The sequence below is a fragment of the Lynx rufus genome, unplaced genomic scaffold (genome assembly GCF_022079265.1).
Source record: "Lynx rufus isolate CCGP_SWC_20201006 ecotype Redwood Valley unplaced genomic scaffold, mLynRuf1.p SCAF_6, whole genome shotgun sequence".
In the NCBI taxonomy this organism is placed as follows: domain Eukaryota; kingdom Metazoa; phylum Chordata; class Mammalia; order Carnivora; family Felidae; genus Lynx; species Lynx rufus.
In genome coordinates, this window is record NW_025814878.1 from 132,888,136 (window position 1) to 132,906,127 (window position 17,992).

Sequence of the window (17,992 nt, forward strand, 5' to 3'; positions counted from 1 at the left end):
TTTCTGACAGTATGTCTTCAGCCCTTTGAAGGAAAACTAGTTCAACTCGGTAACACACGAGGTGCCTTTCTTTCCACCACCCACCCCAGCCTCAAAAGATGTTTATGTATTTTGAAAAGAACCCTGCAGTATACTGTGTTACAGAACTCTGCTTGGATTTCTTACTGTTGAAACTACTTCCTGGGCCTAAAGTAGGATGAAGTGTCCCACTCAGAAGGGACCTGTACCCTTTTCTTTTTAAAAAAAAAAAAATTTTAAAAACATGTTTATTTTTGAGACATAAGAGTTTGAGCGGGGGAGGGGCAGAGAGAGAGAGAGGGAGACACAGAATCCGAAGCTGGCTCCAGGCTCTGCCCTGTCAGCACAGAGCCCTACCTGGGGCTCGAACCCAGGAACCACGAGCTCATGACCTGAGCTGAAGTCGGACACTCAACCGACTGAGGCCCCCCCCCCCCCCCCCCCCGGTGCCCCAGGACTTGTACCTTTTAATCCTGTTCTTCCCAAATTCTGGTCTGTCCTCATCAGCCGTTGTGTGAGGGGTAACTGTGGTAAAGCGCTGCTTCCTGATGTCATGTGTTTTAAGTGTTTGTCCCCTTTTCTCACCTGTAGGGCTCCTTGGTCATGGCCAGTCTAAGGGATTAGGACCAGCGTCAGAACAGTCAGAGAATGAGAAGGACGATGCATCCCAGGTGTCCTCAACTAGCAACGATGTTAGTTCTTCAGATTTTGAAGAAGGGCCGTCGAGGAAAAGGTTAGTACCCAAGGCTGAAAATGCTGACGCCTTAAACCAGGGACCTCAAACCAGGCGCCAGGTTTTCCCACAGGGAACACACTCGGGCCCCCTCACCCTGCCTCCTGGTTTTCTCAGAGGAGCCAGGGTTCTGGATGTGTCACAGCCCATGTCCTGGTTTCTAAGTATTGTCCACCAATTGTCATGAAAAATGAACACACTTCAGCAAATGATCTGGGCCTCACAGAACCTCTTCTTGGCCTGAGAATTGGCCCTGAGGGTTTACCGACTAGTAATTCTTGTCTTCACTGATCCTTTTCATCGACTCTCCCGTTTGTGGAGTCCATTCAATGCTATTTCTTTTTGCCATGTCTGAGGAGAGCCGTTCCTAACCGCGTGAAGAACGAAATGTGGTGTTCCTGAAAATTTTCTCCCTCCTCAGGAAAGCAGAACGGCTTGGTGTTCAACTCTGTCAGCAGTGGCGGAATCATTCATGAAACTTTTAATTTACCAGGTTTTTATTTTTTATTTTTTTTTAATTTAAGGACTTTCCTGAATAATAAGCTTGTGAGAGTTTGATAGGGAAGTTGGCTATGAGAGCTTGATAAGCTTGTGGTTTCCTGGTCAAACAGCAGCAGCGACATTATATAATGCTTTTAGTCCGGTGTTTCAAAATCCCCTTGCTGATCACCTGCCTTATTTCATTCCTCATGTGTTGTGTTGTGTCCCTCCCCTCCCTTTAGAATTTATATTTCATTTTTCTTTCTTTCTTTCTTTCTTTCTTTCTTTCTTTCTTTCTTTCTTTCTTTCTTTCTATTTTTTCTTTCTTTCTATTTTTTCTTTCTTTCTTTCATTTTTTCTAAATTACCTTTCGGAAACGATCTAGATGCGTGTATCTAACAAAGAACTGAACAGAGTGGAAATTAAGAGGAAAGGAATGGATTGGCCATGGGTTAGGTATTCCAAATCCTTAACAGAACTGGACTTTGGTCTGAACGTTGACGTGATCGCTCAGTCTTCTTGTATTTGCCACCATCATGCAGTGTCTTCGTTTGGAAAACCCGTGTTGCGTTTTCTCTTAATTCTTGGCACTGCGTCTGAGAAGAGGTCCCAGATTTGTTATTAGTACACTCAGCAAGCATATGTAAGAAGTTTCTCTGCCAGTGTATTGGGCCTTGCAAGTTACTTACTCTCTTTACAGACCCTTGGGTGAGTGTCTCAGCGACAAGCCTATTACGTTTCAGATACTGGGCCACAAACACTCTCGCTCTGCCCCAGTTTGAGAAATGCATCCTCACAAGAGAGGGAATTCGAGAATGTGTGTTATAAATCCCCTCAGTAAATATATTGGAACGTGTAATGATATTATCCGTGCTTGCAAACATGGGTGGGTGGTCATGCATCTGGCATCTTTCATCACTGTTTGGGGAGCAGAATTCTATGAGTGGGGTTGGAAATGTCAGTCCCCGCTCCTTTAGCCGCATGGCTGTCAATCACTCTCACCTCCAGAAAGATCCTGCCAGCATGGGGGGGTGGTGCCCGAGATCAGTCGGTTTCATTCTCTTGGTCGGTTTCATTCTCTTCGTCGGTTTCATTCTCTTGGTCGAAGGGGGTCGCTGGCCCTTTGTCCTTGACCCCAGCGCCTTTCTCCGGTGCTGCTGGCCTCCTCTTTGCACGGTGCTGTGTAGTAGCTGTGCAGCAGCTGTATGCAAATCAGTCCTTTTAACTTTTGTTCTCCAGGACAGTGGAAAAGAGAAATTTTGTTCAGGGTGAATCTCAGGAAAACGTGACCATCGCTAATCTGCTTTAATTAGTGTGCCAAGTAACTTGTTTTACGGGATTAAGGATTCATAGCTGCATTTCATTTGGTTATAATCACACTCTACTTAGTGAAATCCATCAGGGACATAATGTAGGTTATGGTTTGACAGGTTAGGTTAGATTTCGGGCTGGTCTGGGGTGGTCTGGATTTTGACAGGAGGTGGGGGGGGGCTTTGTAGTTTACCAATAAATAGGTGGGGTAGTTAGGGCTAAAATTTCTTGCAGGGTTCTAGGGTACGTCGCAAATACAAAATAATAATGCTTTCTGGCTTTCAAAGAGCTCGTTTGTTTTGATCTCCACTTCATTGGTATTTGGCATGAACCGTGCCTTCCGAGGCACATCGTTAGAACTGGAATCCGAATTCCTGGGGCTTTGTCAGTGCTCTGCCAGACTTCAGTGCTCAGCCTTCCTTTATCTTTCACCTATTAGACCTTTTTAAATAATCGAATAGGGTGTCGTGTAGTGTGCTGTCTCTGCTGATGACTGGTCAAGCTCAGAGTACCTGCCTAAGGTCGTTGTTTCCAAATGTCACTTGGAGCATTTGGTGGATTGTTGATTAGACGCTACTTTTTACCGTGTGTCTAACGTTCCCTGAGCCTTGTGTATATATAGTGTGTGTGTGTATGGTCGAGAGGAGCAAATCTTGTGATGGACCACTTGGGTTCTCTGTAGGCATTTAGACTGTGTGGGACAACACACGGAATCCTAAAACTTGGAGGGCCATGATTTATGTCTTTGCTCTGAACACAGCCTTCTCTTTGAGCATTGCTAGCCATTCTTGTACAGTTAATTGCTCTTCCTAAATACATGGTTTTTAGGATCACCACTTAATATGCCTTTTGTCTTGGGAGTGGAGGGAAGAGGGAATTTGTGTTTGAGTTTTGTAAGAAAAATTAAGATACGAAGTGTAGACTAGGCCAGCCTCAGTTAGACCTTGCCTTGAGTTTCCAACCTGGAAATGAGAGCAATTCCATTTTCTGATGATGCCTGTCATGTGATTTTCAAGTGTTCAGTGCAAACATGTCATGTGTTTACAAAGTGTTATTTTGGTACAGGAACATCTCCCCCTCCCCCCTCCCTGAGCTACATTTGGCCCTGTGTACTTGGTGCCATTGGTTTTACTGGACATTGGGGATCTTTTTGGCATACAGAAAGCAAAAGAATCCAGAGTTCTAAAGGACTTATTTTTTCTTTATTGAGGCAAACATGAAAGGTATCCAGCCATCGGAAGGTAGTCCTCTGAAATCTTTGTCCACTCTTTGTAAAACAAAAGCCACCCTCTCTAGAAGCCCTTTGCCTCTTTGATGGACAAGACATCCCAGCCACTGATGATCTCTGGAGGACTCTGAGCTGGTGGGAGTCCCTACCTGTTGATTTTCCTTGTCTTTTGATCATTGGGGTGGATGCCATTAAAAGATACGCATTAATATAGTGTTAATGTTCAGAACGGAAACATTATAGAAACTTTGAGCTTTTAATCAGCACCTTCTGATCCCGATGGTGGCCATGCCTACCTGGTTCCTTTCCCTCCCCATCCTGTTGCATGGACAGTGCCTGTCCTGTTACTTTTTGCAGGGCACACAAGTTTTACGAGAGTCAAGTGTATCTGAGTATTTTTAGAAGCCAGAATGGACAGATTCTGTCAGTCAGGTGTGGAAAGACTCAGATGGTGATGGGAATATGGATTACTTTTTAGGAACAGTGAGGACTGGAGCTAGACTATGTGGCTTGTTGTTCGGGCCCAGCATCTATTTGTCCCGTGCCTTTGGACAGGTTCTTGTGGCATTGCTGGGCTGCAGTTTCCTTATTTGTTAAAATATCTTTTTTTTTTTTTTAATGTTTATTTTTGAGACAATGTGAGAGACAGAGTGCAAGCAGCGGAGGGGCAGACAGAGGGGAGACACAGAATCCGAAGCAGGCTCCAGGTCCTGAGCTGTCAGCCCAGAGCTTGACGCGGGGCTCGGACTCCCGAACCGCGAGATCGTGACCTGAGCTGAAGTAGGACGCTCAACCGACTGAGCCACCCAGGCGCCCCTAAAATGTCTTTTTAAGAGTAGTAACCACCTCGTGGTGGTTTTGTACACCGCACAAAGTGAATTTGTGAAGAGCCCCTAGGTATGTGATGCATACCATGTATCAGATGCTGTATTATTAGTGATTGTCGCTGAATGACACCTGAATTGTACGTGAGCATGCGCATTTATTGGGAACTTCTCAAACACGTTTTAGAGGAATTTTGATTTCTACAAACTGCGGTAATCACTGTGGTGACACTGTCACCACCATCTGTGGGCAGATGGAAGAGTGTAGGCGGGTATCTCTTCTGAAGTTCCTGAGTCACAGGAAGGGACCCTATGGCTTTTAGTGTGGATTTCCTCCACGGAGGTTGGCGTAACCAGGTTATTTGCCCGCGTGAAGCAGTCCTGAATGGGATGAGGTTCAAGGTTGCGAAGATGGGCTGTTGGTGAGCAGATTCCGTCTCCACCATGCACCTTGCTGCCAGGGAGGCTTCTGTTTTGCTAGTACCAATGGCTAAGATCCCTGACTCACTTTGAAAGAAAACTCTAAGAGAGTCTAGTGAACTAGCAAAAAGGGGGGGGGGGCAGGGGCGGGTTTCTTGTTAAAGAGCTTAGGCCATTGATGATACAAGACTCGAGTTCACAGATCGTCCCACTGCAGTGGACTGGGTTTTGAATAGGAGAATCATCTTAAGAGGGAGGATGCCATGACTTAGGTGCATTGAGTTTCTGGTTACAAATACGTGTTGAAGATGGTGAGCCTTCTCCTGGGCTTTTGGAATAGGTATTCCTTTCATAGCTGAAGAGTCAGTACAGATGCGTTCCTTATTTCTGTTCTGAGTTACTTGGGTGATACAAGATACTTTTCTACCTCCAGATTTGGAAGGAGGATAGGTCCAAATGCATAGCGTTCTTTCTTGGCACTGTTAGGCATTGGAGTTATTCACTGTGAACATCCTGAAGAATTAGAAATTTTAAAAGTCTAAATGTTTGCTTCCCTTTAACAAAATGCATTATTAGTCCAGTTTAATTCTTAATTTTTTATTTTTTAAATGTTTATTTTTGAGAGAGAGAGTGCGAGCAGCAGGGGAGTGGCAGAGAGAGGGAGACACAGAATCCAAAGCAGTCTCCAGGCTCTGAGCTGTCAGCGCAGCGGGGCTTGAACTCACAAACTGCAAGATCATGACCTGAGCCAAGGTCGGACACTCAACTGACTGCACCACCCACGGGCCCAAGTAGTCCAGTGTAATGTTAAAGATACTTTAACTTGCTGTTACTGCCAAGATTGAAAGCAAAACAAGCAACAAATAGCCTTAGATCTGTTCCTCTTAATCTTTGGTTTAGAGTTAGACGCTTCCACTGACCAGGGTATTACAGATGGTTTTGTCGTTATAGCCTTGAAGACTATTTTACCTAGTAGAGACGAGTACTATTAACATTTTTTAATTCTACAGCTATCTTGACTAAGATCTAGACTCTACTTATGGGAAGTAAAGAGGGGACAAAATTGCAGAATGGATTATTATGTGGGATTTCTAATAACCACTGAAAATAATTGTGGAATTATATATAGGGTAAATGGAGATGTGTCAAGCCTGTCTGCTTTTCTTTCCTTCTTGTAGATCTGTCTTTCCAGGGTCATTTTCCTTTTGCCTGACAGGACTTTAAATATTTACTAGTCTGCTGGTGTTGGATTACTCTTCCAGCTTTAATGTAAGAATTATAGGATTATTTCCAGTTCTAAGAAGTTTACCTTCATTTTATTTTTTTAAAAATTTATTTATTTATTTTGATCGAGCGAGCCGTGGGGGGGGATTTCAGGCAGGATCTGCACCCCCAGCGTAGAGCCTCAAGTGGGGCTGAAACTCACGAACTGTGAGATCATGACCTGAGCCGAAGTTGGACGCTCAACTGACTGAGCCCCCCAGGTCCCCCAGTAATTTACCTTCATTTTAAAAAGATATTTTGCGCATTATAGGATTTTAGGGGGGGTGTCCCCGCTCCTGGCCCGAGGTATTTTAATGTCCACTGTCTCCTGTTTTGCGTGGTTTCCAACAAGAAGTCTGCTGTCACTCTTTTTTTCTTTTTTTAAAACCCTCTCCAAGAAGTATCATTTTTCCCAGTCTACTTTTTAAGATTTTCTTCTTCTTAATCATACCATACCATATCATGTCCCTCGGAATAGTTTGTTTCTTGTGTTTAGAGTTCACTGAACTTCTTTGTTCTGTAAATTTTGTCAGTTTGGGAAACATCAGAGGTAGTAATTTTGTGAATATCTGTTAGTGTGTGTTCTTTTCCCCTTTAGGTTTTTCAGTTGCGCGTCTATTTGGGTTGGGCTGCTTGCTCTTTGAGGCTCTGTTCGTTTCATCCCCGTTTTCGCCCCCCCCCCGCCCCCATGTTTTACTTTAGGTAGTTTCTTTTTTTTTTTTTTTTTTTTAATTTTTTAATGTTTATTCACATTTGAAAGAGACACAGAGACAGAGTGTGAGTGGAGAAGGGGCAAAGAGAGCTAGACACAGAATCCGAAGCAGACTCCAGGCTCTGAGCTGTGAGCACACAGGCCAACGCGGGGCTCGAACTCAGAAACTGCGAGATCATGACCTGAGCTGAAGTCGGATGCTTAACCGACTGAGCCACCCAGGCACCCGTAGTTTCTACCCATTATCTGTAGAAGTGTATTTTTTTTTTTTTTCTTTTTAACCTCAGATTTTTATCTCCAGAAGTTAGATTTTGGTCTTTCTGAGTAATCTTCAGTGGCCCTCCTGTGCTTACTCTCTACTTTCTTGAACTCATGGAGCACAGTGACAGTAGAGGTTTTAGTACACGTGTCTGCTAATTCTATCAGCTGTGTTATTCAGGAGTCAGTTTGGGATTGGCTGATGTTTGGCCTCATTAGAGGTCATATTTTCCTGCTCTTTTGTTTGCCTGATGATTTCTTCTTGGATGTCCGGCAGCACACATTTTCCTTTGGGTTCTGTCTGGATGCGTTTGTATTTCTCTACCTGTTCTTGAGCGTTGCCCTAAGGTGTGATGAAGTTCGTAGGAAGCCGTTTGGTCCTTTTGGATCTTGGCATTTCAGCTTTGTTGGATAGAGCCAGAGCCATGTTTTCTGTAGGGTTAAGTTCGTCCCACTGCTCAGGCATGAGGAGTCCTCGCTGCCCCGGGAGCTAATGGCATTTGCTGTTTTGGCTAGTAGGTACAGGCACTGTTCCCGGTGCTGTGTGGGATTCGGTGACTGTTACCTCTAATTGTTTCTCGTGGTATTTTTGCATTCAGTCGTTTCCTGACGAGTGCCTGCTGGTACTCTGAATACTTGAGGAGCCTCCAGAATTTTCTGTGTGGCCCTCTCCCTTCCAGGACTCTGCCTTACAGATTCTCTTCCATACCTTGGCCTTCGCAAACTCCCAGCTCCTTTTTGCTCAATTTCGATTCCTCTAACCCCTGCTTGAATTGCCCCGTCCGTGGGCTGTGGTCCTGATCTGTTGACCAGGGCCCCAGTCCTGATCTGTTGAGGATCACAGTGCTTTGTTTTGTGACTTCCATTGTCTTGTGAGGATTTTTAGTTTCTTTCAGGCGGTACGTTAAGTCCTGTCCCTGTCGTTCTGTTCCTTGAACGTTGAGTGAGAGGGAGAAGGGTACCACCAGGAAACGTAACTGCCGTGTTTGCACTTTATCTTAGTCATGGTCCTAACCTTTCCAATTTTGTTAGTCATTAAAAGAAGAAAAGAGTGAATTGCATAAGTAATCTCTGACGCACTGTAGGAGAATCTCAAAATAAAGAAGCAATTGATCTATAAATAGCAAGTCCCGCAGCTCTGCAAGAGAGCGTGTGACTATTAGGAATACTTGAGACTCTTTGAAGTTCTAGAACCTCTGTTTCTAAAAGAGGAAGAACGGCTTAGTGAATAGAACATATGGTGCTTAATCAATCTTACCTTAATCCTGACGAGACACCTGGAAGGTTTTATTATCCCTCTTTCATAGCCGAGTCAACAAATTTTGAAAATACTTAACTGGTAACACCTTTTTCTTTTCTTTTCTTTTCTTTTTCTTTTCTTTTTCTTTTCTCTCTTCTCTTCTCTCTTTTCTTTCCTTCCTTCCTTCCTTCCTTCCTTCCTTCCTTCCTTCCTTCCCTTTTTTTTTTTTTTTAAATTTTTTTTTTTCAACGTTTATTTATTTTTGGGACAGAGAGAGACAGAGCATGAATGGGGGAGGGGCAGAGAGAGAGGGAGACACAGAATCGGAAACAGGCTCCAGGCTCTGAGCCATCAGCCCAGAGCCCGACGCGGGGCTCGAACTCACGGACCGCGAGATCGTGACCTGGCTGAAGTCGGACGCTTAACCGACTGCGCCACCCAGGCGCCCCCCTTCCTTCCTTTTTGAGAGAGGGGTGGGGAGAGAGGCCAAACATGAGCAGGGGAGGGCAGAGAAACCCAGAATCCGAAACAGGCTCCAGGCTCTGAGCTGTCAGCACAGAGCCTGATGCGGGGCTGGAACACATGAACCGTGAGATCATGACCTGGGCCGAAGTTGGACGCTTAACCGACTGAGGCACCCGGGCACCCCAGTGACACATTTCTTAGAAGTAGCAAAGTCAGGGTTGGAATCCAACACTTCATATCTATAATGCCTGGACTTTTCCACTACAGCACATCCCCTTCCATTGGGTCCTTCAAATGTAGGTCTTATTTTTTCAGGTACCTGTGGGACAGACAGATTCCAGAAGGACACTCCTTTGGGGCCAGCAGCACCTGGCTTGGTGAACTGAACCATGGCTGAGTCACACCCTGTCTCGCCGAGCATGTTTGTGCGATGCACACTCCGTGTGGCCCCCTCACATCTTAGTAAATGTTTTCTTCTCTGCCAAGTGTTTGTATTCCTTCTTTCATGAATTAAAAATTCTTTTTTTTCTGCATTGTAAACCAAGCAGTAAATAGAAAGAGGGGGAACGCTTTAACTTGAGTAAAACACATTTTGCTTTTGCATCCTTTCTGGAGTCCTCCAGTATTCGAGGTTACAGGTCATGCTTTTCATGCACAGGGGCACTGGGGAGAGGTCCATTCTGGATGGGAGAACATTCAGGACCTAGTTGACTCTTCCTTTCAGGTGGCTGTTCCAAACAGATCTGTGACTAATTTATGACTGTAGTGGGTTATTCCCATGTTCCTCTGGGAGGATCCTCTTTGATTTTGGCTTTTCAGTAGTTTGGCGTTGGTGGGCTCTGAGGGGCAAGAGTTCAAGTATTGGCCCACCTCGTGGTGGCTGCTTTATGGACGCATTTCTTACAATGCAGGTTTGGGAGGGGAGTCTCTATCTGTAGCTCTTCATACCTTACCCTTGATCTTAAGCATTGGCCCAGATAAAATGGTCACTGACGTGAAGCTGAAGGTCAGATGTCTTCGGTCGAGTAGCGGAGGGATATCAGATCATTTCAGATTATGCCAGAGATTTCCAGTGGTTGAGGCATGCACGTGTTCTGTTCACTGCAGGATAGCACATGCAGCTCTCCCACGTTCGTGGTTAGGTTTTTTCCCTGCAGCTAGAGCCCTGGGCTGCTGTTCAGATCTCTCAGATGATTTTCACCAATTCTCTCCCTCGCCCTCCGCCCTCCCTAACTCATGGCACGGGTTCTCTCTATTAAAAAGAACCCCCCCCCTTCTGTTGCCCGTGGTGAATAGAGCCTGGCTGCGGCCCCATCTGCAAAACAAAGGGAGCCGCTGTAATAAACATAACGTCTGACTGGTTTTGTGCACGAAATTACTTAAGGGAGGTTTATGGGATTCCCCATCTCCCCTGCCTAGCTTAGAATTTTAACTGCTTGGCAGATCGGTACTTAGGTGGCATGATCCGGGGGTTACAAAATAATCTTCTGCGGCCTTCTCTCACGTTACTGGTGTATCTTGAGGCCATCCTGGTCTTCCTTCTCACACGTGTTGGGCCTCTCTGACTCCGTACGTGAATCGTGTCTAAAGGTACCAGGCAGCCCCCTTTACGGAGGCCCAGAGGGGCAACCCAGCCCTCTGTCTGGCAAGACAGCGGAGGTCCACGTGGATTTTTGGGGGTGTGGGGTAGAGTTCTGTTGTTGGTTGTTAGGAAATCCAGAATATCCGAGTCAGGGTGGAGTTGGACACTGTAGAAGGAAGAACCTGCAACGAGGGGGCATGTGAAGTTCCCGGGTGACCGAGCAAACTCAGGCTGGTGTTTGGAGGTTGCCTTGAAAGAACGTGCATGGGTTGGGTCCAGGAGTTAGGTTTAAATGGCAGGGTAGACTTGTAGGTTCCCTTTGGAATGTTCTCGTCCCCCTTCCTTCTATCCTCCATCTCTAGCTGAAGCAAAGGCTTGTTGTTACTACCCAGCCAGGATGCAAGGGCTGAGCCTCTTCGTGCTTGCGTTTCGCCCTGGATCGGATGTCTGGGATGCGGGAGCTGGGGCACCGTGTCACTTGACTCATGCCGACTCCTGTCATCCTGAGGAATGGCGGGGAGGGGGTGGGAAATAAGCCTAGAGGGTAGTATTCCAGGGCTCTGGGCACCCATGCTGGCTGGCACGTTGGTGCTGTGGTCCCAGCCGCCCTGTCTTCGGCTGTGTCTCCTTATCTGCTTTCCTGGCCCTGGAACGGCTATCCTAGTGAAACTGTCTCCCTCCTCTCCTCCTTCTAGGCCGTGTGGCGGGGACTCGGTGCTTGGCCTCCTGGGCCCCTGTTGCTGGCTTCCCTTCTTGCCAGTCACCAGTTAGTAGGTGTATCCCCAGAACGAGGACTCCGGGGGAGGGGGGCTCACAGCCACCTGGCCTCTAGGAGGTGAAAACTGCTTTCGGAGCACGGGCCTCCTCCCCCACATCCCAGGAGGCCACCCTCCCTGGGACGGCCTTCCCAGGCCTTGGTGTACAGGAGGTTTTTAAAACTCTTAGATCATAGCCCCCAGGCATGTGTAGACTATTTGTATCCAGCCTGTAGATCTTAAGGCGGGTGATACCAGGGTGAGACACTGGTGTCTGAATGATCCTCAGAGCTTGAGGATTTAAGTTGGAACATGTTTTCCTGGCACAGTCTTGCAGTGAGGCCCTTGATTAGAAATTGGGGAAAAGAAAAATTAAACGTTAGAATCTGAGATTAGGTTTGGATCCCAGCTTGTCCTCTTAGCTCTCCATGAGAGAGTCATCCCCCCTCGCCCCCTGCCATACCCCCCTTTGCAGGGTGGCCACAATGAACACTTAATACAGCACTTACACACTCGCAGCATGCCTATATAAATACGTGTGCAGTTCAGTGCCGGCCGTCGCTCTAAATTCATCACATGTGATAGTCCCATTTAATTCTCCTAGCAAAGCCCGTGGGATCGGTCTTTTACTATCATCCCATTTTACTGATGAGAAAACTGAGGCACAGCGTGCACTGTGCACAAGATAAAGAGCTTCTGGCACATCGTCAGGACTCAGGAAATGGTTTCTGTCACCTTGAGTAAATCCGTAAAGAGCCATCGTGGAGTGGTGCTGATGGAGAGAGACAGAAGGGTTGTGTTTTCAAGAGTGTTTAAGGGGCGCCTGGGTGGCGCAGTCGGTTAAGCGTCCGACTTCAGCCAGGTCACGATCTCGCGGTCCATGAGTTCGAGCCCCGCGTCAGGCTCTGGCCTGATGGCTCAGAGCCTGGAGCTTGTTTCCGATTCTGTGTCTCCCTCTCTCTCTGCCCCTCCCCCGTTCATGCTCTGTCTCTCTCTGTCCCAAAAATAAATAAACGTTGAAAAAAAAAATTAAAAAAAAAAAAGTGTTTGGAACAGCCTGAGAATTTTGCAGTCTGGGCACAGTGATCCCGTTTTAACTCTCAGAGGAGTGTGACCCTCGGAGTGTCCAAGGGCGCAATTCATAATTCAAAATTCGAGTTGTTTGCCAAGTCCTGGGATGGAGCTTTAAAAAAAAAAAAAGATTCATGAAGCCTGATCTTGTGGTCCAGGGGACCTCCAGTCCAGGGAGAGGAAACCGAAGCAGCTGGTTTCCAGTGCTGGGTGGCGAGCGCCACGGTAAGATGTGACATCCGTGGACCGGGACTGAAGAGCGGGCAGGGTTGTCTAGGGACATTGGGGCATCCGTAAGGTGACAGGGGCCCAGGACCTGTGCACAGAGTCTTTCCTTCCACGGAGAGCAAAGGAGACTCTTGCTGTGTTTTAGGACCCCACACTAGAGCGGGGTGGGGGGGAAGTCTTGTGACTTCCTGACAGAATGTTAGGAACCTGTGCCAGTGTCTCAGCCAAAATAATGCAGAGAGAAAGAGACAGACAGAGGCAGGCCTAGGGCTCCACTGACCGGTGCCTTGTGTGCTAGGCTACTTGGCTTTCCCAGCTCCTCCCCGGCCCTGAGCCTCTGCATTGTCCTGGGCTGGGATTGGGCCTTGACACGTGAAGTGGTTCCAAAGGCTCTGTAGCAGGCTGCTTCTGGAAAAAGGTCTTTGTGCTTCAGTGGTGTATCTGACCTCACGAGAGGACTGGGAGAAGGCAGGGTTTATTTACTTAACTTTTCTTTATCAATATGGTGAGCCCGAGACCAGAGGGTTAGTTGATATTTTGAAAAGGCACACATGGATGGTTATGGGATCAGGGGAAGGGTATTGGGTCCCAGTCTAGTTGTTTCTGTCTTGTTGAAGCCTTAGAATTGACACGGTGTTACTGTAGTTGATTTTAGAAGACTCATGTGTAAGAGCACGGGGCACCTCTCACACCCCCTCACCACCCCTTCCTGGGTATAGAAATGACACATTGACCAGGGGTCCTGCAGAGACAGTGCTGTGGGCTGGGAGCTGTGTAGGCCTCAGGGTGGAAAGGGCCAGCTAGACAGCCTGGCAGTCCCCGATAGCCCAGATGGTCCTTAAATGAAAGAATCTATCTCAGCCCTAGATAGGAGCCTCGGATGCTTTAAACCTTGGTCCCTGAGTCGGTCTAAGCCAGGATGTGTTCCCAGGCACTGAATCTATTTGTTGGATGACAGCATTAGCTTTTGTTGATCATATAGGTGGAGACAGACCGACTCCCTGTCTTCACCTTAGTAAATAAAAGACAAACCCCAATCTGGATTTGTATTTTATTTTTTTATTTTCCCTATATACCAGGGGAAGGGTTGACTTGAACATGAGGTCCAGGGCTAATTAAAAGGGAGGGTGGGGGTGGGGAGGGGAACTATCACTGTCCTTTTCTGGTTTTTATCAGAAGGCTTTTAGTATAAACTCCCATTGGCTCCATCCTGTCTTGAGTTTTAAAGTTAGCATGGAATTTCGATCTTTGTGTGTCAAAGCACCACCTGTCTGGCCTTGGGTAATTAGGGGTGGGGTAATGCTTACACAGATAGGGCTCACAGTACCTAGGGGTCCAAAGCAGGGAGAACATCCATCTTTCCATCCTTGTGCAGCTTATCTTTAAGTTTACTGTTCATGCTGATGTTTTTGGAATTTGTATGAAGCTTTTCGTTGGTGGAACTGGGCTCCTCTTCCCTTGTTTTTGTTTTGTTCCCTGACAAATGTGGGATTCTGTCTAGAGAAGTCTTTGTAGATCCTCGGTTCTTCTGCATAAACACACACCACTATCCTACAGGCCGGCGCACGTGGGTCTTCCGCATGAAGGAAGGAACCAGAAGCCTGGGGCCTGCCCCAACGCAGGTGTGTCCTGTGTAGGGTTACAGATTGGCCAAACACCTCTGATTTAATTGGCCGGCAGTCATCGCTGATGACAAATTTTTAGACACTTGTGGGAGTGGGCAGCTGCCCCCCGAAATTTGCTTGAGGTTCCTGGTGAGCACGCAGGCTTCTGGCCACATTTATTTAAGGAAAATGGCTTGTGAATTTCATCTGAGGTGGTTTCATTACTGCTGTGGCCATTTCCTTTCTCCGTTACCTCGGAGATCTGATTGCAGGGGTATCCCTTTTACCTCCCATGCAGATTCTGATCTAGCTTGTGGTTGCCACGGAAACCGGGTACCGGTTTCTTGCCTTCTTCCTGTATCCCGGTTCCTCTTAATCTCTTAAATATGAATGCCTGTGCCACGTGCTTCTGACATCCCCCCCCTCCCCCCTGCTGCACAGGACAAGTGTAAACCTGTCCCTGATGTTTGCAGCAGTATCTGGCCCTCCTGGAAACATCTTATCAGTTCGGGAGTTTTCCTTGATGAAATCGAGAGGGAGGGAAATAGACACTGGTTCCAGACGGCTCACATGCAAGGCACTGGATGCGGCTTTGTGAGGTTTGGAGGCACCTTGTCTGTGAAGGGGGTGACGTGACAGCCGTTTGTGTCACTTGTGGTTCACATGTGCCTGGGTTGTTAGAGGTGGCTTTTTATGCAGAGCATTCCTTGTCAGTACCCCCCTCCCCCCTTCCCCCCTGCTGCTTTGCAGCTCCATTAAAAGCAGTGTATGTTGTTGTTGCCTCTTGGATGGGAAGAGAATGTTCCTGCCTTGAGCACCCAGCTCTGTTCCCTCCCTCTCAATTCTAGAGCTGGGCCCAAGGGTAGGGGGTGGCTGGAGAGATTCTCAGAGGACCGGCTAAGGAGGCGAGGCAGCCCTAAATGACTTGTTAGGGGGAGCATCTGGTTGGCTTCTGATGTCAGAAATGTAAAGAATCCTAATCAGAAGTCGTGCCCCGCGCCCCTCCCCCCCTAAGGTAAATATCAGGCAAGAATATTTTCTCTTTTGTTTTCGATTCAGTTGCTTTGATTTGCACAAGATAGAATCTTTTAAAGAGTGTAATCCTCATAAAATCCCTTGATCTGTGTCTCATGAAGCTTAAAGCCTGTTGCAGGGAATGGGTGTAGAGTCAGGGTCATCAGGGTGGGGAAGAAACGGGCGATCTCCCCATCTAGTCCTGCTCACTCGTCCTTCACGCTTTTTTAAAAATTAGTTTATTTTCCTTCAAGCTTTTAAAAAGCTCTGGCCCTCAGCTTCCTCAAATGGGATCCACCCTTTGTATCTTTGTATCCCTAACTACTGGCAGGGTATCTGATAAATGCAGTAAGTATTTGTAGGGTTTTTTTTTTGTTTTGTTTTTTGTTTTTTTTAATGAATGTAAATGAGTTCCACCAGTAAGTAGCCAAATAAAGCATAAGGAAAGGAAATCCTCTGGGAGGATTTGAGAAACATATTTTCCTGTTTAGAATCTTCCAGATCTTTCACATCCACTTTATCCTACTGGAAGGTAGGTAGGTGCCTGGGTTAAGTTTGCACATTGTGTGCTTTTGAAGTATTTCCCGTAGTTATTTGTCTTGCTTTAAAGGTTTAGGAGCAAACAAAGTCCTTTTTTGGTAGTTATATAATTTTCCTATCTTTCATACTGCTCCCCCCCCCCCCCCCCCCCAATTCCTTCATCCTTCTTACCTCTCTTTGGTTCTGTAAATACTCCCTGAGACCAAAAATGGGTTTAGGATATAAATAATAAAGAAGGGCCTGTTTCTACTTTTGCAGCCCATTCAGGGGGCTCAAACTACTATAGTATAAGGTCACTGAATTTTCACTTAGCATCATCAATCAGTGATGCCGAGGGAAGGGAAAAATGTCTTCTTGCCCCAAAGCCCTGTGGTACCAGCTTAAGGTAGACTATACAGTTTTCTGCTCTCTTTAAAATTTTCAAATCTTGAAGCTGATTATGATTCTGTGATGATAATTATTCTCTGATAATAATGGTGTTAAGGCTATATCTGGCTTTTTCTCCTGTTACCCTCACAGATTTCGCTTTCTCCCCCAAAGGTACCTGACCTCGCTTTTGTGTTCTTGGAGTTAATTTTGGGGAGGGGGGTGGACTGTGTAAAGTTTCAATAGCCTGTAGGACGACTTGGCAGAAAGCTTCAAATATGTAGAATTAACATTAATATTAATTCCTGTTGTCTACCACATATAAACTGAAAGAATGAAACCATTCAAAAGGAAAGCAAAGCCAGCTCTTACTAAAACGAGTTTCTGTCCTGATGTTCGTATGTGGTTTCAGACCTATTTGGAAACGAATGGAGGCTGGAGAGGTTACTTCTTTCGTATGAAGTACTATTCTGTTGAGTACATAACCGTATAATAGGCCAGGTGCTTTACTGAATCAAGTAAATTGTCCTCTGAAAGTATAATTAAAAAAAAAAAATAACACAAAGCATGCATTGGCCTGGATGTAGTAGGCTGTAAATCTATGTAGTGGTTATGGGTTACGATCTCGAGAAAAGGCCAGGGTGGGTGCCCACTTACCTGGGGTGATCGGGTAGTTGGCCGTTCTCCAGATCGGAGCCCGCCTCTGCCCCTTGCAGACTTTGAGGGAGAACCCACGAGGATGCTTCTAAGTCACATGAGCATGATTCAGCCCAGCATTTGTGGGGGGTGGGGGGTGGGAGCTGTGGTTACTTCATGAATAGCCTTTGGTATATTGGTTAGCTTAAAGTCTTGAAGAAAGATTTTCAGATTCTGTCATTTGGGGGCTGTAAAGGATGGGATTCTTGCAGTTTTTAAGTATTGTTTTTCTCAGCCATTCTTTCCCTGCAACATAAGTTATAAATTTGTTCAGCCTGTTATTCTGCCCCCGAGAAATATGCTTGGTTTGCTGTGACAGCCTGCAGACTGTTGGTACGTTGCAGGGCCGTAATCTGCTCCTTGCTGTGGCCAGTGCCATTTTGTAGCATGGATGGCACTTGGCCTTTCTGGAGCTTGTAGTTGCTCCCCTTTGTGGGGATTTGAGCCGCCCTCGCCAGGATTGCTCTCTCGATTCGCCTTTCTCGTGCCTCCTATACTCCAGGTGCCTTGCATGAGACTGGGGTAAATCCAGCCCTTATGGATGATCTGGAAGGGAGATCACCTGTTCTGAAGATGAGAAATCTAAGGCTAAGAGAGGACTTGGGACTGTGAGAATGTCGTCTAATGTTTGAAATGTGCATTCCTCTTTTCTGTACAGCCAAACCCATGTGGCTGCTTAAAGATGCCTTCAGACTGCGAGTTTGGGACTGTTGGAAGCCAGAGGGGAGGGGGTGACAGGTATAGTTTCCCTTCCTGCTGGGGACCTACTTGCTTGTTGGGAGGTCCGGGAGGGGGGGAGGCTGGGAGGCACCACCTTTTGTGTTGTTCATCCATTACCACCACCTTGGGTGTAAACAAGTTTCCACGTTATTCAGATTTTTACGGCTTAAGCCTCAGATGAGCAGGACAGACTTTTCTGTTTGAAGATGGACATCTGCCCCCTCTGGCCTTCTGTCACAAAGGCTCCTCTCTTACCAGTCTCCTACATTTGCCCAGATAGGCACTTTGAAATTCACACTTGAAGAAAATTTTTTTTAGTATTCACGGAAAGATTTAAAACTATGAACATAATTTTCCCTTTCAAAGAAGCAACTTATGAATATACTTCACAGACGTCGGTTTGGATTGTGACACCATGGACTTTTCCAGATGGTAGATCCTCCAGTGTTAACTCTTCATGTAGA

At 46.5% G+C, this 17,992-nt stretch overlaps 1 protein-coding gene across 4 annotated transcripts in view; it reads left to right on the forward strand.

Moving 5' to 3' along the window:
* JARID2 (jumonji and AT-rich interaction domain containing 2) overlaps window positions 1-17,992 on the forward strand; it is a 273,915-nt gene that overhangs the window by 159,784 nt on the left and 96,139 nt on the right. For 3 of the 4 annotated variants that reach the window (XM_047101536.1, XM_047101537.1, XM_047101539.1), the window contains one exon: window positions 610-751. The exons of the other annotated variant lie outside the window; for it this stretch is intronic. In XM_047101536.1, the coding sequence (XP_046957492.1) occupies window positions 610-751 (142 nt within the window). The remainder of the gene's footprint in view (window positions 1-609; window positions 752-17,992) is intronic. 4 annotated transcript variants of the gene reach the window in all.